The following is a 23,842-nucleotide window of genomic DNA, read 5'->3' on the forward strand; positions in this document are numbered from 1 at the left end:
TTTTAGTTACAAGTTGCTCATTTCATCTCTGCCGAAGTTTGTAGTATGTCCAACAGGAGAAAGTCAACCACTACTGTAGCAGCTGAGTAAATGGGAAACTAAAACCTTACAAAATTTTTGTTTATTTAGAAATTTCATATTTAAGAAATGTATAACTTAACAAAATGAAATTCATGCATTTAAGAAGCTCACAATTCGTATTTAAGAAATTCATGAACCTCTGCTTCATGAGATGTTTTGGATTTTCTTTTAAACTTAGAAATAGGAAATGATCATCTAGTAAAAGCCTTTGTTTTTCTGAACTCTATTAGGGTAAATATTAATAGCTATAAAATAACCTTAATCTAGAAAACGTAATCAAGTGAAATTAATTTGTACCAAAAGATAACTTTTAATTCTAACACACTGTGTGTGTGAGAGAGAGAGTGTCAGAGATACTTGTGTCTACATCTGTTTCCTCTTTAGTGAGTTTCTTCTCTCAAATTGTACTTGATACCCAGGTTGCTCACATGGAAATTATTTCATTAACAGCACAGACACTCTTGGTCTCGTTACAGCTTTGAGCAAGACAAATAGAGAAAAGGTTTGTCCACCAAGTGAACAAACTTTCATTTAAGTTATAATAACCAAGTGTTTCACTCACAAGTTGAACCCAGTCATAAGCAAACTGTGTTTATGTATATTCAGAATACCACAGGCTCTGACAGTCTTTACCATACTCACTAGCCTGCCTGTGTTCTTTTAATTGCTTTACTAACTTTCCTTTCTTAATTGTATTGAGGTCAGGCTACCACTGCCATGAAAGAACATTTATTAACCATCATTCCATGACTTCCTGACACCATTTACACTGACCTCTGACTACACGGGAAAATGCTCATTTGTGATATTTTCTTTTTCTATTTGATTGTGGCCTAGCATGAAAACACTCATTTTCTCAGTTTCCCATTTTCTCAGCTGCTACAGTAGTGGTTGACTTTCTCCTGTTGGACATACTACAAACTTTGGCAGAGATGAAATGGGCAGCTTGTAACTAAAAGGGCTACATTACATTTTTATATTTTTAAAGGATTTGGGGCAATGTCCTTTAACCCTCATAGGGAACCTTTGGATTATGTATCTACAGCATGTGGTTAATCTGCCCATGATCCATCCTTGTCTTTGGTAGTCTGTGTAATGGGGGACGTGCTTCTTTACCTCCTGGCAAGCAATTCTTAACTAAACTACGAGAAAGCCTCCAATTAATTTCTATTTCAAAGAATTTCAACATTTAGACCCCTCCAAGATTTATAAACAATGTGATTTTTTCTACAGAGCCCTCTGAAATGATTTTGAAATTTAGTTATTCAGTTTATGTTGGCAAGAAATATAGCATTTGAAGTTTCTGTTCCTTTAATAGATGGGCACTAGCACAAAAATATGACTTTTTATTAGCTACATCACAAGGTGCAGGGCATAAGAGCTCTCTAAATCCTACCTTCTGAATGAATTCTGCCAAATGCTGTTTGATTAAAGCTAGGCTGATTAGACTGCTGATGAATTCTGCCTTTGGTAGATTACACAGTTTAACTGACAAATAGATTGCCTCCATTTCATAATGGCTCCCCAGTTATGATGACAAAGGACAAGCTATTTGTCAGTTAAACTGTATAATCATTCAGAAACAGAATTCATCAAGAACCTAATCATTTTGTCTCTAGTTAAATCCAGCTAATGAGTTAAAAGGTGTAATTTATACTATGCATTCCATTCTGAAACAGTTACAGACAATTTCCATGATACTTCATTGAATCAGATTTTGTGCCCAGTTTAAAGATTTCATAATGGAGGGAAAGATAGTGGAAGAGAAGTAGTGAAGTTAGGATGCGATTCATGTTAAGATGACGGACGATATTGTTGTGTTCTTTGTGGGGGAGTGGTGTTGAGGCTTTGGAAGTCCAGCAGTATCCAGACATGCTTGCAGTCCAGCCACAGCGGCCTGCAGGCTGTTTTCCAGTGTGTCCTTGGGAAGGTAGTAGATAGCTCAGCCACAGTAAGAAGTCTATTATGGCTTCCTAAGCTTTCTCTGTCACGTGGTCCCTTGCTGTGTCAGTCACTGATTACCTAACCACCATCATCTTCAGTGAACCTTAATGCAAGGATAGGCAGTGAAGATCAGAACTGAAGTTCTCGTGAACCCTTGCACACAAGCATGGATTCTTCTGGATTGCTAAGTTAAGACTGAGTATACTCAGGAATGTTCTAGAGGCAGCAAGGATTTTTTTCACAATTTTCAGAGAACGGAACAGGAACAGGTGCAGGTGTCTTTGTAGTAATATGCTCTGTACCACTCAGCTTACTCTCTGTGCCCGACTGTGTTTACCATGTGAAGGGTGCTATTTCTTTAACATGGCTGATTAGGGGTAATGGAAGAAATTAGTCAGGAAGGGGGATGAGAGTTTCCGTTCTGAGAAAGAAAATGCATGTATGTCCTCCTATTTCAGTTCATTTGATATTCTTTTTATTTTTATATTTTATTTTTGGCTGTGTTGGGTCTTTATTTCTGTGCAAGGGCTTTCTCTACTTGTGGCAAGCGGGGGCCACTTATCATCGTGGTGCGTGGGCCTCTCACTATCGCGACCTCTCTTGTTGCGGATATTTGATGTTCTTATATTTGAGATGAGTGACCTGTGACCTCCTGGCTCTTCCTCTGGCATAAAAGCTTTTTCTGGAGCAGGAATTCTCTAATACTTGATTTGGCAACATTCACTATGAATTGGAATCCCTTCCAGGGTGGGCATTAAAGGTCCTTCCAAGGAGCACTGTAAGGCAGTCTGACCAATATGTGTCACGAATTATATCCCTCCTTTCAGGATCTTCAGGAAAAGTATGGACTCTTTGAATAAGAACTAGTGATGAAGGAGACAGACAGCCCTTGAGGAATAAACATAGCTTCTTCTTACGATACTTTGCTATGGCCTAAGCACTTGGAGAACCCTTCTTTCTAGACTGACAGGGAAATGTGATTTTGGGGTCCTTTGTGAGCTTATCTGAGAGCAAAAACCCCAGGGAATTCCTGGCTACAAATGGTTCTTGGTAAAGAAGAGAGAGTCCAGGCAAATACAGAGCTACTTAATCAAATGGGTCCCTCTTCCAACGGTGATTCTCAAACTTTCTGAAGTGGAGGGACCTTTCTAACATTATAAATTTCACCCCCCACTTTCCTGCCAACATCCACATAAAAACACATGATGGCTGTTGCACTTTTAGTGTCTTATAGGAGAAAATAATTAAGTGAAAGTGATATAATTCAGTGGCATTCGTAAATGAATATATTGAGTTAATCACCAATAGGATCTGTAAACATTTGAAAATATCACTATGTGGGTGAGTGTATGTGTGTGTATAAGACATTATTTATTCAATCCAAGCCAATGCATAACATATTTGAGACTTCAAACCTCTGGTGATAACTGCAAAGCCCCTGTGATCCACCAGAATCTCCATATACTGTCTGGGAACCTCTCAGTATCCACAGGGCCATCTCTAGGATGCTTACCGAGACAGTATCTCCTATGAGGAAATTTAGGAATGAGTGAGAGGGATGGTCTTAATCAGTGATGCTCAGAACTTGCTTTTCACTGCCTTCTCTTCCCTGAAACTTCTCTTAGGATGTCATTCAGCTAGTGGGTCCTGTCTTAGGTGGTTCTCTGCCAGACATTTACCTGTCATTGGCAGCTGCCACAGTGATGTGCCTCTCACTTCTTTACAAGATCTCATTTTATAGATAAATTGCAGGGAGAAAAGCTTTCCTTTTTTTTTCTTCTCATATACATTGTATTGATATGTTTTAAAAAATGAAGTTACATGAAACATTTGGATATAATAAAAGCTTAATAAACAGTCACAGGAATTCCCAGAAATTTTCTGATCTAAATACTTAGAACTACATTTTCCTTTTAAAGTTTTTTTTTTTAAACTAGGCGGTATTTAAAGAAATAATAGATGCTAAGAATAATGAAACATGTGAAAAGAGATTGTGTTTATTCAGACTAGAAGGAAAGGCCATAAACATCGTATTTCGTAGACTGCCAGTAAAACACAATTACTTTTTTCCTGTTGATTGTGAACAGTCAATTAAAATATATTTTTCATGTCCTGAAAATTATACATACAGTTACTTCCATTTCTGGCAATATGGTAGACTCCATTTCCTGGAAAAGATACCCGTACAGTGCTATCAGTGCTGGATAAAATATCTGAATGTGTAAAAAACAAGTAACAGTGATCTCCAGGACCCAACAAACAAAACTGAAACCCAACTCCATAGTGGTGAGGTCAAGTTGAGGATGCAGCACCTTGCAGGGTGTTTACAGTTTCGGTAAACTCAAGACTTGGTTTTTAATGGTGATGGAAAAGGAGACAAGCTCTGGGTTCAGGTTAAAGGGCAAGATGGAACCACATCCCCCCATAATTCTGGGACCCCAGAAAGACTATGCTCAAAATGAAATCAGAGGCTAGAAATAATCTACTTTTGGCAAACAGAAATGCTCGGGATGTTTAACTGTCTTAAAGTAATTGCTGGCTAGAGAAAGAGTTCTCCTTAGAGTTTGTAACCACAGTCCTTCCCTCAAGTGTGTTTGGAGTTCAGCCTTAAAATGCTTGCCTGACCAGAAAACCCTCCGGCAAGAAGTAAACCTAAAATGGTCTTTGATTGATAGCATCCTGGAGTGCCTGGCAGAAGCAAACACAAATGCTGTCTGGAGGGACTTACCCTCAACCTGGGGGTCACAGGAGTTTAACAGATAAAGACCACCAAACATGAGTTCATGATTTCAAATTCCAGAAACACCCAAGGAAACAAGAGCCATGAGCAGGAGACAGGAGAAACCACAAATAGCAGAACTAGACTTCCACAAAGCACATAAGATAATGATTTATCAGATGAAGAAAGTTGTATAAATGCCTAGAATATTTTTAAATAGGCATAAGCCACATGAATAGAAAGTAAGATTGTATCAAAAATTTAAGCATAATTGATAAGAACCAAATAAAAAGTTCTAGAAATTAAAAATACAGTACAGGAAATTAAAAACTCAAGTGATCCTATTAGGTAGCAAGTTATTCATACCTGAATTGAATTGATCAACTGATCCTAAAGAAATTACATAGAGTGCAATATAAAGAGATGGAAATGGCAAAGGCAGGTTAAGAGACATGAAAAATAGAAAGATCTAATTGGGGTTGTAGGCTTTCATTCAATGACAAATGAGAAGCAAAGCCACTTTCAGTCAAAATCAGAATTTACTATCAACAGATCCTTGGAAATTCAAATATGTAAGAAAGCATGAAAAGTAAAGAAATTGTTAAAGTGTGTAGGGCTAAACCACACTGATTGTATAAAATAATAATGATTCCATACCGGGCATTAAAAATCAAGATACAAATGAAATACTGCTACACATAACATGTAAGAGCATTCTACAGAGCATGTTAATTAATACGAGGTAAAATAAATAACTTTAATTGTGTTAAATGTACATGGTAAAAAAAATTTTAAGGATAACCAGTAAAAGGATAGAAATATAGTTTGTAAGTTCTATAATAATGCAGGGGGGAAAGGAAATCCAAAACATGAAAGAAAATATAGGGGAAAAAACCTTAGAAAACAAGCAAGATGAAAGCAGTACACAAAATAAAATGTTAGAAATTTATGTACACAAAATTAAATGTTAGAAATTTATTTAAATATATTATTAATAATGATAACTATACTATTGTATTTTATTATAATGGTAATTAAATTCTATTATAACAATATAATTTTTAAATGATAATAAATATTAAAAAGCAAAGTTCACTATCCTAAGAAAAGTGCCATTGGTTTGGGTTAAAAAAATTGAGTCGTGGGCTTCCCTGGTGGCGCAGTGGTTGAGGGTCCGCCTGCCGATTCAGGGGACGCGGGTTCGTGCCCCGGTCCGGGAGGATCCCGCGTGCCGCGGAGCAGCGGGGCCCGTGGGCCACGGCTGCTGGGCCTGCGCGTCCGGAGCCTGTGCTCCGCGACGGGAGAGGCCACGGCGGTGAGAGCCCGCGTACCGCAAAAAAAAAAAAAAAAAAATTGAGTTGTATGCTGTTTACAACAGACGCTTATCATACCTAAGGATATATAGACTGTTTAAAAGTAAAGAGATGAATATACCAGGCAAATCCTAATTTTATTTTTTACCTCTTTTTTTAAACTGAGATATAGTTGACATATAACATTGTATAAGTTTAAGGCATGCAACCTGTTGATTTGATACATTTGTATATTATAGTATGATTACATCATAGTGTTAGCTAACACCTTCATCATGTCATGTAATTATCATTTCTTTTTTGCAGTGAGAACATTTAGGATCTAAGCTTTTAGCAACTTTTAGCATCTGCATACTACAGTGCAGTTGACTATATTCACAATGCTGTGCATTAGATCTCCAGAACTTACTCATCTTCTAACTGCAAATTTGTGCCCTTTGACCAACATCTCAACAAGTCTCCCAAATCCCAGCAGATACTAATTTTAAAAAGCTTTTATAGCTATATTAATACCAAATTAATTTTAAGGTAAAAAGGATGATTACAGAAGAAGAAGGTCATTTCAAAATGACAAAAGGTCCTGTTTTCCAGGAGTAGAATGGTTTTAAACTTACATATACTCACCGTGTACCTAATGAGAGTTTCAAAATTTGTAAACTACAGTGATAAAATTATAAGGATATACTAGATATTGGAGTGTAAAATGGTTTATTCACTTTGTAGAGCTACTTGGCCATTCCTAGAAAAGTTGAAGGTGCAGCAGTTCCACTTCTAGATATACATGCCGTAGGGAGTTATGCTCATCTATGTTCAAGTATACATTTACAAGAATATTCAGAACAACATTATTTGTAAGAGTGAAAACTTGGGAAAAACTTAACTATCCATCACTGGAGAATGTAGCCATTGAATGTAATACTATACTCACTAAGAATGAATGAACCAGAGCTCATGTTCACAAGAATGTTCCATTTCTTAAGCTAGCCGATAGGTACACATATGTGTGTTTGATTGTTTACATACCGTTTTGTAGGTCTGAAAATTTTCATATCTTTTAAATACGAAGGAGAAAATATAACTAGAACTTGTCTACGTTAACATAAAATATAAAACATATATACACACTACCTCAATTCAAAAAGTGTCTATAACAATATTTTTGAAGCTACATTTGAAAAAACACTGCAGTTTTACTTTAAACAAATCTGTTTATCAATGCACTATTTAGTAATTAGTGGCCCGCTGTTTTGATGAAACAATGTTAATTTATTTTGCAATTTATTCCAAGCTAAAAAGATGGTGATGTAAGTTCCTGGTATCAAAGATGGCTAAGGAATGTGGATAATTTTTTCCTTTGCCTATGGATATATTTCTTTTCCTTAAGAGTCTATGACCAGCTGAAAAAAATGCCTCATTTTAAAAAGTAATTTAGATTTTATAAAAGAACATCCTACCTAGGAAAAAAGATTGGACAATAGAAATGCTAACACATATATATGGAATCTAAAAAAAAAAAAGTTTCTGAAGAACCTAGGGCCAGGACAGGAATAAAGACGCAGAGGTAGAGAATGGACTTGAGGACACAGGGAGGGGGAAGTGTAAGCTGGGATGAAGTGAGGGAGTGGCATGGACATATATACACTACCAAATGTAAAATAGATAGCTAGTGGGAAGCAGCCACATAGCACAGGGAGATTAGCTCGGTGCTTTGTGACCATCTAGAGGGGTGGGTTAGGGAGGGTGGGAGGGAGACACAAGAGGGAGGAGATATGGGGATATATGTGTATGTATAGCTGATTCGCTTTGTTATACAGCAGAAATTAACACACCATTGTAAAGCGATTATGCTCCAATAAAGATGTTAAAAAAAAAAAGGAAATGAAAATACTTAAAGCACAGTTGAGCTCTAACTTCTTAAATTTACCCCCAAAATCTGTTGAACATTTGGTTCTGAGCTTTCATTCCCAGGAATCCCTTTGAGACAGTGAACAGTTTGCACCATCTAAACCAGGGGTCCCAAACTGTCTTGCTCCATGAAGCCTTTATTGCAGGCACTTCGAAACCAAAAGAAAACTTAAGTTCAGTTCAGTAAGTAGTTAGATCACAGCAATCATGCAGAATCTCCCTTTGCACAGATAGGACTGCATCGAAAGAAATGTTGTGCAATCTAGTGTTGGAACTGTGAACCACCTGGTAGTTTTAAGACTACCCAAGAGATTTTGAGTACTCCTGTTTTCCCCTGAAAATTCAAAATAATTCATGACACCACTATGAATGTGCTGCAGCACCTTGCAGAACTAGATAAAACACCCTCCCACGTACACCTTCATAAGGAGGGCTCTGCATTCACTCGAATTCATGGTCTCTTTTCACTGACTGCAGGAGAAGCCATACAAGTGCTCAGAGTGCAGCAAGGCCTTCAGCCAGAAGCGAGGCCTGGATGAGCACAAGAGGACGCACACCGGAGAAAAGCCTTTTCAGTGTGATGTGAGTTTGGCTTCCCTTTTCTTTCCCTAGTGTCCTCCAGTAACCTCTGGTAACAGGAGATATGTACGTGTGTGTGGGTGTATCCATGCATCTATTTGTGCATGTATGAGAGAGAGAGAGAGAGAGAGAGAGAGAGAGAGTGTGTGTGTGTGTGTGTGCGCTTTACAGTGCTGATCTGTGTCATTAATGTCTTGTGCTCTTTATACCTTTTGATTGCATAATCCATGTAACCACGTTGTAGCAATGTTTTTTATCCTAGTTTACTGGCAGCAAATGAACTCTGATTTTCTTTAAGACATGGCTGTACCCTTTTTTAATGCAATTGAGTTGTTCTTCCAAGGTATAAATACATGATGATTCAAGACAGCTTTCATATGTCTGTCCAAGTCTTTGACAGGTTAATGATAGTTAAACCAGAGGTTTAACTGGTTATAGATATTATTTATTTTGTTAAAGCCAAACAGTGAATTTCTAAAATATGCATAAACTCCTTTGTTTAAAAAACGCCACTGCTAATTGTTTAGATTTTCTGCTTATGACATTTGAAGTGAAATGAAATTATCAACATAGTTCACACTGTTAATGAAAGGACAGAAATACTACCATTGTCAGTAAAATTAATTGGATCCTTGTTTAATTTAGAGAAAAATGGTTCATCGATGAACAGCATCACCATTCTGTGTAAGATTGACAGTTGACAGAAAATTGACACAGGTGTTAGGGAAAGCACTTAGTCGTTCTTATTTCTAACACAAAAATAGCAAAAAAAAAAAAAAAAAGTATTAATGTAGCTCAATGTAAGAAGAAACAAAGTTGTAATCTGTGAAATTGCACAGTACATAGTTCTCTTTAAATGTTGAGGGAAACTTGAGTACTCAGTCCCCTTGGCATATCCCAAAGGATAAAGGATGGAGTAAGCAGTCCATATGAAAGGAAACTCACAAACATAAGATGTTTTCCTTGTCTTTCCATGAAACTTTGGTGGTAAGGTTAAGGCAACAACGTACTCCCAGTGGGCCTACTCATAAAAATACCTTTATCAACAGTGAACTTCTTTAAGGAGAGAACTACTTGTAGAGAAAGAAATGTACACATGGAGAGCTCTATCCTGAACTGGAGGTACAGCCAGTTTCATAATTTAATGGATTGAATGTTCAATCCATTGGTGCTTTTATTGGAAGCATTTTCATAAAAGCAAAACTTTTTTTGGATTATTTAATTGCACAACTACACAAATAAGTGATGGGAGATAAAAATTAAATATTAACTGTGTATGGACATCTTCCTTCCATCATGTTCTACCTGACTTTTATTTATGCTGAATATTTTTGTGGACTGCTTCCTTACATAGACTGGACCATGATGTTATTTTTCAAAAATTATGTTACAAGCATGATTTTTTCTATCTACTTCTATCCCATTTACTTCTGTCAGATGTTCAAATCTCTCTAAGCCTTACCAATAGTCCGGACTGGTCTGTTGAGGAGAGATCCAAGTTTAATGCCTCCAAAACTTCCCTGAAATGCAGCCTGGTCAGGGAACTGGCTGTCTGTTCCAAAATCTTATTCTCTTAACCTACCCATTCCAGATAGAAGTCATCCTTTCTCACCCCACTTCCAGTCTATCTCCTTCCTAAATAGTTCTCAAATCCATTACTTCTTCTCAGTTTCCATTCTTACTATCAGTGCGTAGCCTGGACCCTCACCTTACTACATCCAATTTCCAGTGTATGTGTTCTCCATCCCACCAAGGTGATTTTTTAAAAATCGAAATGAAATTCACATAACATAAAATTAACCACTTTAAAGTGAACAGTTCAGTGGCATTTAGTACATTGACGGTGATGTGCAGCCATCACCTCTGATTCCAAGACAGTTTTGTCATCCCCAAATAAAGTTCCATACCCGTTAAACAGTTACCCCTCACTCTCCCCAGACCCTGGCAGGCACTAGTCTGCTTTCATTTCTATAGATTTACCTATTCTGGATATTTAATATAAATGAATCATACAATATGTGACCTTTTGTGACTGGCTTCTTTCACTTAGCACAATGTTTTCAAGGATAATCTCCATTGCAGCTTGTATCAGTACACCATTACTTTTTATGGCTGAATGATACTCCATTTTATGTATACAACACAATTTATCTGTTCATCAGCTGATGAACATTTGGGTTGTTTCTACCTCGTGGCTATTGTGAACAGTGCTGAGACAAACGTGTATACAAGTTTTAAGTACCTGTTTTCAGTTCTTTTGGGTATATACCTAGGAGTGGAATTGCTGTGTCCATATAGTGATTCTATGTTTGACTTTTTTTTTTTTTTTTGCGGTATGCGGGCCTCTCACTGTTGTGGCCTCTCCCGTTGCGGAGCACAGGCTCCAGACGTGCAGGCTCAGTGGCCACGGCTCACAGGCCTAGCCACTCCGCAGAATATGGTATCTTCCTGGACCGGGGCACGAACCCGTATCCTCTGCATTGGCAGGCAGACTCTCAACCACTGAGCCACCAGGGAAGCCCTATGTTTGACTTTTTGAGGAACTGCCATACTACTTTTCACAGTAGCTGTACCATTTTATATTCCCACCAGGAATGCATGAGGATTCCAATTTCTCCTCATCCTTGTAAACACTTATTATTTTCTGTTTTTTAAAATTATAGTCATCTTAGTGGATGTGAAGTGGTATATCATTGTCGTTTTGATTTACATTTCCCAGATGATTAATGATGTTGAACATCTCTCCATGTACTTGTTTGTCAGCCATTTGTGTATCTTCTTTGGAGGAATGTCTGTTCAAGTCCTTTGCCCATTTTAAAATTGTGTTGCTTATCTCTGTTGTTGAGTGTGAGATACTGGATACTAGACCCTTATCAGATATGATTGCAAATATTTTCTTTCATTCTATATGTTCTCTTTTTGCTTTCTTGATAATGTCCTTTGATACACAAAACTTTTCAGTCTTGATGAAGTTTAATTTACCCATTTTCTCCTTCTCATCATGCATTTGGTGTCATATCTAAGAATCTATTGCCAAATTCAAGGTCATAAAGATTTACCCTTATATTTTTTTCTAAGAGCTTTATAGTTTTAGCTCTTACATTTAGGCCTTTGTTCCTTTTTGAGTTGATTTTTTGTATATGGTGTGAGTTAGAGGTCCATTCTTTTGCATTTTTTCAGTCTTTTACCATTGAATATGATGGTAGATGTGAGTTTTTTATGAATGTCCTTTATTGTGTTGAGGAGGTTCTCTTCTAGTTCTCTGAATATTTTTATCAAGACAGGGTTTTGAATCTTGTCAAATGCTTTTCTGAATCACTTGGAATTATCATTTTTTCCCTTTTGTGCTGTTAATGTGGTGTGGTACATTGTTTGATTTCTTTTTATGTTGAACTACCATTACAGTCCTGGGATAAGTACCACTTGTTCATGGCTTATAATCCACTTAACATGATCTTGGATTCAGCTTGTTAGAGTTTTTTGTTTTATTTTGTCTTGTTTTTTTTGTTTGTTCATTTGAAGATTTTTTTCATATATATTCATAGGGGTATTAGTCTGTAGTTTTCTTTCATTGTAATATCTTTGTCTGGCTTTGGTATCAAGGTCGTGCTGGCATCACAGAATTAGGAAGTGTTCCCTCCTTTTCTGTTTTTGGGAAGAGTTTGAGAGGATTGGTGTTAATTCTTCTTTAAATGTTTGTTAGAATTCATCAATGAAACCATTGAGTTCTGGACTTTTCTATGTTGGGAGGTTTTTTGATTCAATTTCTGTACTTGTTATAGGTCTTCTGAATTTTTCTGTTTCTTCTTGAGTCTGTTTTGATAATTTGTGTATTTCTAGGAATTTGTCCATGACAACTAGGTTATCTAATTTGTTGACATACAGTTCATAGTGTTCTCTTATAATCATTTTTATTTCTTTGGGTTTGGTAGTAATATCACAATGTGACTTTTTTAATGTAAACTCAGTCATGTGCTTCTCTATGATGGCTTCTCACAACCTATAAGGTAAAATCTGCCTTCCTACTTGACTGAAAAATTATTATGGTCTTTCTCAATTCTTATTATTTTATGTCTTAATAATCTTATCTGTCTGTACTCTGCAGTCTCTTTGCACTAACACTTAGAGTTTCCTGAAGCAGTGACACTGTTTCATATCTGTCTCTTGTTCCAGGTACCTTGCATACACTGTTCCCTCTGCCTAGAAAGTCTTTTTCTGCTCCTGTTCCCACTGTCTACCATATATATATATAGTAGACATATACCATATATATATATGACACTTGAGTGGCATTTGAGCAAAATTATAAAGAAGAAACTGATACATATCCATTTCAGTTCTTTACAATTTTGCTCAAATGCCACCTCACTCATCAACACTACTCTAACACCTTAGGCCCAGTCATTCCATGCTATGCAGCTCCCCCAGCATGCCATACCTATTCAACTTTAAATATCTTTAGCTACTATACATATGGTAGATGACTTCCAAATCTTTCTTTCCCTGCCTAGATTTCTCTTTGAACTCTAGACAGATATTGTGAGGTGCCTATGAGACATCTCCCCTGTATTCCAGACTGAAATCATGATCTCCCAGCCTTCTCAATCTCTCAACATGTTTCCTTTAACTACCCATCTCTCTGAGAACTCCACTGTCTCCAAATAGCCCAAGCCAAAGGTCTGAGCCTCATACCAGACACCTCTCTTTCCCTGAGCCATGACCAATAGCATCATCTAGTTGAGCTTCTGTAGTTAGAAAGACACAGTGATCCATGGTTTGTATATAGTCTCTGATTTCACTACAGTCCAGAAATATGTAGGTGCTATTAACACCTATAGGAAGCAATTGAGGCTCCCTGGGGTTCAATGACTTGCCTATCATTCACTGCTTATAACTGGCCAAATCAGGATTCCAGGGATCAAACCGATGCAGCTTCCTCTTAGCCCCAGTAATTCCTGACCCTCTTTGCTTGTCTGTATTTCTCAAACCTATCACCTTCTCTAAATTTCCATTGCCACCTTCACTTCTCTCTTTCTGTCACCCCCTACATCCAGTGCAGTAGCAAATCTGATTGGCTTTGTATGTAAATTGAGAATGTGAACACTTCTTACACCTCCACAACTAACAACCTAGTCTGCTGGAACAACACAATAGCTTTTTAATTGATCTCCCTCCTTCCATCTTTGCTCTTTATAGTCTGTCCTCAACTGGCCACCCACAGTGATCTTTCTAAAACCCGAGTCAGATTTTACGTATGTGTGTGTAGATTACACATGTATTACATTACTCTCATTGGCTCAAACCCTCAACGACCATCCATCTCATTTAGAGTGAAAACCAGAGCTGTACCAGAGTCTGGAAGTGGCCACGTGACCTGCACCTCCCGCCCTTGTGCCCCAGCCTCTCTGGCTTCACGGCCCCCTCTGCCTCACTCAGGCCACATGGCTTCCTTGCTGTTCTTTCAGACGCACTGAGCACACTCCTGTGAATAGGTCTTTGTATTTGCCGTTTCCCCAGCCTGGAACGCCCTTCTCAGGTATCTTTATGATCTGTTCCTGTGCTTCTGTCAGTTCTCGGCTCAAATTTCTTTCTCTCTTATTTCCATTACTTTCTTAACCCTCACCCCATAGTCGTCTTCTCCTTCACTGTACTTACATCCACCTGAAATATTACATATTTGTTTGTTTAATTATTTATCATTTATTATAAGCTCCATGACAACAGAGTTTTTCGTTATTGTTCATTGCTGTATTCCCAGCCCTAGAACAATGCCTGGCGTATAAGAAGCAGTCAGAGAATATTTTAAAGGAATGAATAAATGAATCAATGACCACTGTCTTCGTTTAGGTCCAAATCATTTCTGGCTTGGTGTGGAACATTGTTTGGCCTCCCTGATTCCAGTTGTGTACTCTCTAGCTTGCTAACTAAATTATACTTCAGTTTCAGTCTCTTCTTCAAGTCCCACCGCTTGCAGAATATACATCCTTCCAATTTCTTATTATGATTATCAGGGTCTCTAGGATTTGGCTCCACTTCCTTTTCAAGTTATTCCCCTAACAGTGTCTCATCTTCAGCCTTAGTGAACAGTTTTCATTCCCCACCTGAACCTTGCTCTTCACTCCTCTGTATCTTTGTACATCTTCTTCCTTCTTCCTGGAATGTCACTCCCCAACTTAGGACGTGATAACCCCTGTGCATCCAGGAAGAGTCATCGCACCCTCCTGTGTGCCTCTCTTGGCATTATGTTCATGGAATTACAAGTATCTCTCCTAACACTGTGGACTCCACTAAGGCAGGGCAGAGTGCTCTTTGTCATTGTTCTCCTTACTGAAGTGGTAGACACATTGTATGTGATAAATATTTGTTAACTGAAGATGTCTATATAAAATTCTAACATTATCTCCAAGGACTTTCTATTAAACATGCTGTTTCCCTTTATCTTAAGACAAAATCAGTTTACCTCTAGCCTAGAGAAGGAATAAAATATTTTCCCATTTTTTGGGAATGTGAATTAATACTAAGTTGGAGTAGGCTGAAGGGTTGTATAAGAATCACATGTGGAAAGAAAGAAAAGGAAGCATCTCTGTTGCACTATTGGAACTCCTTGCTCTTCCCTATTTTTAAAATGACTATAAAAGACCCTACATTTGGCTGATTTATACAGAGCATCAGTTTGAAGTCTCTTAATGACTGTATTTAAGTTCATGAAAACATAGCTTTTAATGTCTAGGTAGTCAGTTTCACAGCCGTGACATCAGCTACTCTCTGCTGACACTTAATCCTCTGCCTTGGCCCTCGTTCAACAATCTGTTGGATTGTTCCAATCCCATGTCCTGTTGGAGCTTCTCGAACTCCTTAATTCTGAGCCGTGATCAGTGACTTCAGCATCCTGCTCAACTTCCTTTCCATTTCTCCAGCTTGCCGCTGCCGTAATTTTCCCATGGTGACTATGTAAATGGACTTGAACTTCGTATCCCTCACAACACACTGGTGAGCTGAACTGTCTGAGAACCTCCTTTATTTTTTCAAAGAGATTTTTATTTCTTAAAAATGGTGTCAGCCAGGCAAATGGAAGAAAGTATAGTGGGCTCACATATCTCTGTTTGAAGTGAGAGACTTTTTTAATAGTTGGCCCTTGGGGGGTGGTATAGACTCTAAACCCAGACTGTCTGGGTTTAAATCCTGGAAACCACTTCCTTGGGCAACCTGCTTGAGACAGAAGTGTGTGTGTCAATTTCCTTCTGTGAAATGGGGATAATACTTAAAAGGGTGGTTGTGAGGATTGAACAAGCTAATGTTTAGAAATTGCTAAGGGTCATTCCTGGCACACAGTGAAAGCTGATGTCAGCCCTAAAACCTAGTCCCTGTGCCAGAAATAAATAACTGTAATAAAACAGTGAACAAGACGCCATGTCCCCTGCCCTCATAGAACTCACATTCTTGTGGAGTACAGACTTAAACAAATAAACCTGAATAGATGTCTCATTGCATTTTATGATAAAGATTGGGAAAGGAAAAAATGGGGTGGGCTATGAAAGAGTAGTTAAGGAAGAATTCTCTGAGAAAGTGACTCTAAGTAACCTAGAAGATGAAGAGGAGCCATGGGGGAAAGAGCATTCTAGGCTCAGGGAACAGAATAAATCAAGGCCTGTAAGTGGGAAAGAGCATGCAGTGTTAGGGGAAGTAAAAAGGCAGGGCCAGCTGGAGCCCAGGGAGAGAGGAAGAGAGGGGTGCAAGGTAAAGTTGGAGAGCAAACTGGTAGCCTTTCAGCCACATTAAGGAATTTATTTTGAATCTAATTTCAACAGGAAGCCATTGAAGAGTTTGGTATCTGTTGCTCTTTTGACATGAGATTTAGAGAAGGAGCCGGGGAAATAGAAAATAGGGAATAAATTTTAATTCTATCTTACATATGATCACAAACTTTCATTTATACTTATAAAAACAATTTAGAGTTTCTTTTACTTGAAAATAATTTCTAAAGACACCTTTGGTTTCTCCAGAGTTATTCCACAGCCTTTGGGTTACTTATATTGCTCACAGGGATTGTATCTATCAATTATCTATCTACCTTTCCCTTTCTTTCTTTCTTTAGTTCAAGAGATACTAATGGAATGACTACCCTTGCCTTCCTGTTCCTTAGGACTAGTAAGGAGAGACATTAAAAAGCACACAAATAATTAGTTACACTCGAGGTAAGTGTTACAAAGGAAAAGTAAAGGCTACTATGAGAGCATTTAACAGAAGACTTCTGTCAGAAAGATCATACAGGCCTCCCTGAGGAATGCATAGGAGGCAGCTAGAAAAAGAGAAGGGAGAAAGTACTAAGGCAGGAAGGCTGTGGTGTCTTCAACAGCCTACACTAAAGCTGATTAGTTGGGCTAGAGTTTAGGAGTTTCCCTTAAAGTAAGTAAGGATCCAGTAAGGACCCATGGAACAATTTTATATAGTAAAATGATATTTATACTTTTAAAAATCCCTCCACCTGTGGGGTGGAGCATGGACAGAAGGGGATAAGGATGGATGCAGAGAGATTCAGATAGTATTTATCACCTGGGTCCTTTTGACAGTGTAAAATTGTCCATACATTACAGGGAATTTGCATCTACTCTCCTATATAAAATGCATGGAGCAACCCCCATTCTTCAGGACAGTTACACAACTCCCCTAGTTCCAAACATTTCCTGAGGGGAGGGGAAACTGTACCACCCCTTTGAGAACCACTGACACTGGCTATTGCAATAATCTAGGCTTTGGTTTCCAGAGTGGGGAGCTGCATATCCCAGGAGGCCTAGGAGACATCCATTGGGAAACGGGAAGGAAAGATTACAGTTTTGATCCCTGCTTATTGTGTATTTTAAAACTAAGAACAAAATTAAACTTTATTATCATTGAATAGCAGGCTTGACTTTGGTGCCCTCTATTATTTTGGTACCCTGTTAACAGCTGGTTTCTTGTGATGTACAGTACTAAATGTGATCTGAGGGAAGAGTGGCAATTCCATGGTGATGCAGGTTGTCACTTGTTTGTTTTCCGTGCTTGCAAGGATTGCGATTTATGTGTTCCCAGTTAAGTGGAGATATGGATTCTGTTATCTGTTTTTAAATAAAATAATCTTGTATAAAAGAGTCCTTTACAGAAACTACAGATTGAAAATAATATTAATAATACAGACACAAGACAACAAAAAGAAAACAACAGTTAATATTACTAGTCAGCAGCAAATTTAGATGAAAAAAATGACACCATCATATCTGGAAAAAAGTAAACCAAAAAACTGAAATTATCCAGAAGACATTTGAAATATTTATGTGTCTACATTTTTGTTAAAATGACTTCAACCCTAAATATCATATCTTAGATGTTGCCTAATGAAAATATGAAGTCATAATTATTAATACAAAAATGTTTATTTCATCTTTTTCACATTCTCTTAAAAGTTTGTCTCTAATAATATAACTTATAAATACCTTAGTACACTTGGTATATTTTATTTAAAAATACAGACAATAGGTGCATGCTGAAACGTTTTCTTACTGTCAGAGAAGCACTGGTCTAGGCAGGTAATGGTTTTCACTCAGGTTGTGGCAGCACAGATGGAGACAATTAAATGTCTTCTAGAAATGTGTACAGGGAAGAAGTGGTAATTGACTAAATGAGGTGGGGATGAGGGAGACATTGGATCAAGGCTGACTGCCAGATTTCCAGCAAGTATCAGATGGATGGCACATTTTTGTTTTGAGAATTAGATTTGGGAGACAAAGTCTTTTTTTTTAATTGAAGTATAGTTGATATACAATGTTATATAAGTTACAGGTGTACAATTTGTGATTCACAATTTTTAAAGGTTATATTCCATTTGTAGTTATTATAAAATATTTGCGATATTTCCTGTGTTGTATATCTTTGTAGCTTTTTTTTTTTTTTTTTTGCGGTACGCGGGCCTCTCACTGTTGTGGCCTCTCCCGTTGTGGAGCACAGGCTCTGGACGCGCAGGCTCAGCGGCCATGGCTCACGGGCCCAGCTGCTCTGCGGCATGTGGGATCTTCCCGGACCGGGGCACGAACCCGCGTCCCCTGCAACGGCAGGCGGACTCTCAACCACTGCGCCACCAGGGAAGCCCTGTAGCTTAATTTATACCCTATAATTTATACCTCTTAATCCCTTACCACTATATTGCCCCTCTCCTTCCCTCTCCCCACTGGTAACCACTAGTTTGTTCTCTGAGTCTGCTTCTCTTTTGTCATATTCACTAGTTTGTTGTATTTTTTCGATTCCAGTTCAACTTTAGACTTACTGAGTTTGCAACACCAGTGAGCTATCCAGCAGGCATTTAGATCCTCCACTGTGCAGATCAGGAGAGAGGACTGGGATCAGAGATAAGATATTGGCGAGTATCTCCATATAAACAGTAACAAAGAGCATGACTATGATTAAGATCACCAGGGAGAAAACACCTAATGAATGAAGAAGTGGGCTAAGGAACAGGCACTGAGATCCAGACTTCAAGGTTAGGGTGGAGGAGGAGCCTGTACAGGAAAATGGCGGGGTGGGGGGAAATGGCCAGAAAAATAGAAGGAAAACAAGGAGAACAGGTCCTTATGGAAACTGAATGAAAGGCAGGAGGGAAGTGGCCAGGTATGTCAAATGATACTGAAACTTCATGTTAAATGAGGATTCAGGAGTCTGCATTCCATTTAGCCATGTGGAGGTAGTTGGTGACCTATCAAAGCTGTTTAGGGAGTTACAGCACTTGACGCCTAAGTGTGATGGCAGTGGGCTTGAGGCATGCATGGAAGATGAGGATGTAGAACCTTCACTCAGCCAACGGTATTTTTTGCATTCCAAAGTAACATTTGGAAGTTTGTTTCCTTTTTTGTTCTAGAAAAATTAGGAAATACAGAAGGGAATAAAGACAGAAATAAAATGATGCCAAATTTCTCAACTGATGTCAACTAATATTAACATTAATCTCTTGATATTTTCCTCCAATACTTATTTATACAGATACAGTTACCATCTTTATTTCAGTATTGTAAATTGTGCATTAATCTTATTCTGTTTTCTTCCCTTTACATTTTCCCTTGCCTTTTTTTACATGTTTTTTTAAGTATGATCTTTTTTTAACAGCTGAGAAGTATCTCTTCATCTTGTTATATCAAAATGAATATACTCAGTAACTTTGGGCAAATAAGTTATTTGTAATACTCCACTTCAATAAATAATTCTGGGATGAACATCTTGTATTTACATCTTTGACTGGGAGCTATCATACTGGTAGTACTCCTGGTTCTTTTAAGGCTTGTGAAAATACTAATAGTAATAATCTCTGTCTGTCCAAGGTGCTTTTGAGGAAGGGCTACTCAGTACCGTTGCACTGTCATCAGCACCATTTTCTACACTTAGGCACATTCCAATCCCCCTTGTAAAATTATGTTTGGGTGTGTGTGTTGTTTTAAGTACATTTCTTGAAAATAGCATGTGTTTGCATTTTCCATTTTACTGTAATTTCAGAGCCTTTAAGGGTACTCAGTATTTTATATCACTTATCATAACTCATGTATTATATAGTCTGTCATTGTATTTTATGCTCTTTCATGTTCCTTGGTCTTTCCTTTTTATCCCGATTTTTACTGCATGACGTGAACTTACCTGGCTTTGTTTTTCAGTGACTTTAAAGGTATATAGTTTGTTTTAAATTATGATTGTAAAACTTATGTTTACAAAGGTATTTCACAAGAAAAATGTCCTTTCCTCAGATTGATTGGAAACATTATGTTTGTCATGGAAAATTATTGTTTGCTTTAAAATCATTTGTATATTGCAGGGAGCTGCTACTCTTTATAGTAGCTGTGTTCTCTCTCGGACCCCACATGTGGTAGCTGTTGTAGTCTCTTCTTTCCAACCTGCTGATGATTCTTTTTGCCAGAGAAGATGAAAGAGAAAAACTAGGCACTAACATTTATTGAGTGTCTTCAGTACAACATCCATTTGCGTAATTACCTCATTTAATCTTAGTATTAATTCTGTGAGATAATGATTATTGTGATCATTTTATAGGTGAGGGAACTGAAGTTAAAAGGCATAGTTTGTTCATTTAAACTTCCTTAGGAAGTGATAGAATCAGGTTGAAACTTGGTTAGTTAATTCAACAAATACTTATTTAATGCTACTCTATAGGCACTGTCTTATCCCTTAGGATATATGAGTGAATAAAATATATGAAGATTCTCTGCCTTCATGGATCTGAGGTCAGGGTGCCAGAGTAGTTGGGTTTTTAGTGAGGGCCTTCTTCCTGGTTATGCCTCACATGGCCTTCCTTGGTGTGTGCATGCAGAGAGAGAGAGAGGGAGAATCTGTGTCGATTCCCGTTTTTATAAGGGCATTAATCCCATCACTCCATCCTCATGAGCTCATCTAACCCTAATTATCTCACAGTGGCTGCACCTCAAACACCATCACATTAAGGATTAGGGCTTTAACTTATGAATTTTGAGGGGACACAAACATTCAGTCCATAGCAAAGGACACAAACATTCAGTCCGTAGCAAACTCTAAAACTTATTTTCTTTATGTCACACTATGCTACTAATGTGTAATTCAAAATACATTATTATTGGATTACTCCTTCTCCTCACCAAACTGGGGGCTTGCCCTTCTGTGTTTCTTGTTGCTGAGAATGTAAAATCCCCCTTCTTCCATAAAGAGAGAGTGAATTTTTTATTTGCTTTTGTATTTTCACATGCTTCACCTCATTCAGAACTTCAGCTTTCTTTCCAGTATTTTTACAAGGCTTTACCTCTCCCATTATATTCACTATGTTTTTCAGGGAATTTTCACATTATTTAAGTATTTTATTTTATCATGCATGTGCTTTTGAAGAATTTCATGTAAATGGAATTTTTGTGAATAACACCAAACTTTGAATGAAAATTTGGTATTATAAAAGAATTCCATTTCAGTTTTATTTTTGAATAACTATGCCTCACATCTTCTGGGTTAATTTAATATTTTAAATTATTGGGCTGTTTAATGTCTGTTGAGTCAGGTGGCAATGTCGCAGAGCTTACCTGAAGAAAATGTGAAGTATTTTTAATTGGAAATAAAGAACTGGAATAGTGAATAACGAACTTCTGCTTAGGATGCTTAAAGCAGTGTTAACCTTTTACTTCACACATGGGTCCAAATTGAAGATCACTGGTGAGACATGTCTTGTGCTATTTATGCCATATACTAGAAAGGTGCCCTCTAGATCAAGGCATTTTGTTTAAGAGGTTTAACATGAAATTGTTAATACACTGAATTATGGGGAGAAAGATACTGTTTCCAGGGAGTTGTGTCTTTAGAGATGTTTAAAAATATAGTAGTTGGGGGAAGGGAGAGTGGTTGGGATGCAGAGGACACACATTAAATGCAAACAACTCTTGGAACTATAATTAATTTTCTTTACCTTTTACCTTGGATGTTAAGTTCCATTTATTTCAAGAGCACTTTTGTTCTTATGCCTGTCAGTATATACTTGATAATAAGAATTTGCATATTGTATTTTGTGTAAGTGATAACTTGATGTATCTTCAGATTTTTCAGTATAATATGATTGGTATTTTGGGGTCTTTTCTAGGTTTGTGACTTGGCTTTTAGCCTGAAGAAAATGCTGATCCGACACAAGATGACTCATAATCCCAATCGTCCACTGGCAGAATGCCAGTTTTGCCATAAGAAGTTTACAAGGAATGACTACCTCAAAGTGCACATGGACAATATCCATGGAGAGGCTGACAGCTAATGGTAGCTGTAAAGGAATTAAGCCATTCAGAAGGGCTCCTAATACGAAACCCAGATTTCTCTCAGCTGATTAGCATAGCAGAAGTAGCGAAAAGTAATCCACTGGTCTCATAGTTCTTATTTGCCTACCTTTAGAGTCTGTAGATACATATGCAAAAAAAAAAAAAAATCCTACTTTTGTCAAGAAATGGTACAAATGGAAAAAAATAACTTTGTAGCCTTCCAAAATACTACTTGTGTTATATCTTATAAAAATGGAAAAAGGAGCCATGGCTCTTCTTGGCCATCTCTTTATAGTGAAGTTTATTAACATACTCCGTATTAGGCATTTTTTATTTTATTGTTATCCTTGTGTGTGTATGTGTGTCTGTGTGTGTGCATTGGTGATGCTGGTTATTGCAACTGGTTATTACTAGTTTAGCCAGAAAGAGATTAAGATTTCCAAGATACTTCACTGCAGATAAAGAATAAGGGGCAAGAGTTTTCAAAGTCTCAAGCATGATAACAGGATAAAACTTGCTAAAACTTGCGAAAACAGGCCAAAAGTTGATCTTATTTAATAAATAGCTCCTTATAACAGATCAGTTTAAAATAAAGAGGTATTTAAGAACTAAAACATTGATTGAAATGTTGCTCATTTTAGACAATTCTCAGGAAACATTATTTCCTCTCATCATTCATATGCTGACATTCATGGTCTAGATAAGATCAACACAAAAATGGCCATAACACTTAAATATTTATCAGGCTGATCCTCCTGAGTTTATACTAGTGAGTTTTAGAAATTAACAATACATAAATATATATAACTAAAAATGGAAACAAAATAGGTTCTCATTATCTGTTGACTGACAGGGTAACAGGATGGTAGGTGTATTACAATATTAGTCATGATACACCTGGCCCTTTACCCTCTCATTTCATAAAAGTGCACAGAACATGTTAGTGCAGACATAACAGAGTCCTCAGAGCATTTACATTATGTTTCACAAAAGACATTTTTCAGAATCTTGGCAGTAGATGATTCTGAAACACTTCTGAATTACTCTCAATCCTATATAATTAGGAATCCAGAATAAAAAACGTAAACCTGGCAATTGTTATAATTGAAATTATCACTGATGCTTAAGGGGAATTGAAGCAAGAAGCATAATTTCTTCCTTTAGGTTATATTTCAATTAAATACTTGAGAGCAACATACAATGAACAGCTTGTTTTGGGAGAAGATATGATAAAATGTAATAGTGTTGTCAAAGCAGTGTAGAAGAATCCAAAAACCAGAAAAAAATTAAAATGAAGCCCAATTCTTGAACTTTCCCTCTTTGGAGACCATTCAAAAGAGAGAGGAAGTATAATTTTAAGGAAGTTTTTTAGTTTTAATGATTTCTGGAGAAAGGTTATCTGAAGACAGTTCTTTGAAGTCAGGAATCTTGTTTTAGAATTATATTTATGCTCAGTTGCAGTTTTAAAAAGAAACATAAAGATTCATTATAGATGTTTAAACTCTGTGAAAATA

At 37.3% G+C, this 23,842-nt stretch overlaps 1 protein-coding gene across 2 annotated transcripts in view; it reads left to right on the plus strand.

Moving 5' to 3' along the window:
• The window catches only part of PRDM5 (PR/SET domain 5), a gene marked incomplete at both ends in the record, with an annotated part of 204,797 nt that extends 182,259 nt beyond the window's left edge, over window positions 1-22,538 (plus strand). The window contains one exon of one of the 2 annotated variants that reach the window (XM_079706169.1): window positions 22,163-22,538. In XM_079706169.1, coding sequence (XP_079562295.1) covers window positions 22,163-22,327 — 165 coding nt within the window. Of the gene's footprint in view, window positions 1-8,439; window positions 8,502-22,162 lie in introns of those variants that run through there. The other variant, XM_079706170.1, reaches the window with a different exon arrangement.
• Window positions 22,539-23,842: the final 1,304 nt, after the last annotated feature.

This window comes from Hyperoodon ampullatus (assembly GCF_949752795.1).
Source record: "Hyperoodon ampullatus genome assembly, chromosome: 1".
Classification (NCBI taxonomy): Eukaryota; Metazoa; Chordata; class Mammalia; order Artiodactyla; family Ziphiidae; genus Hyperoodon; species Hyperoodon ampullatus.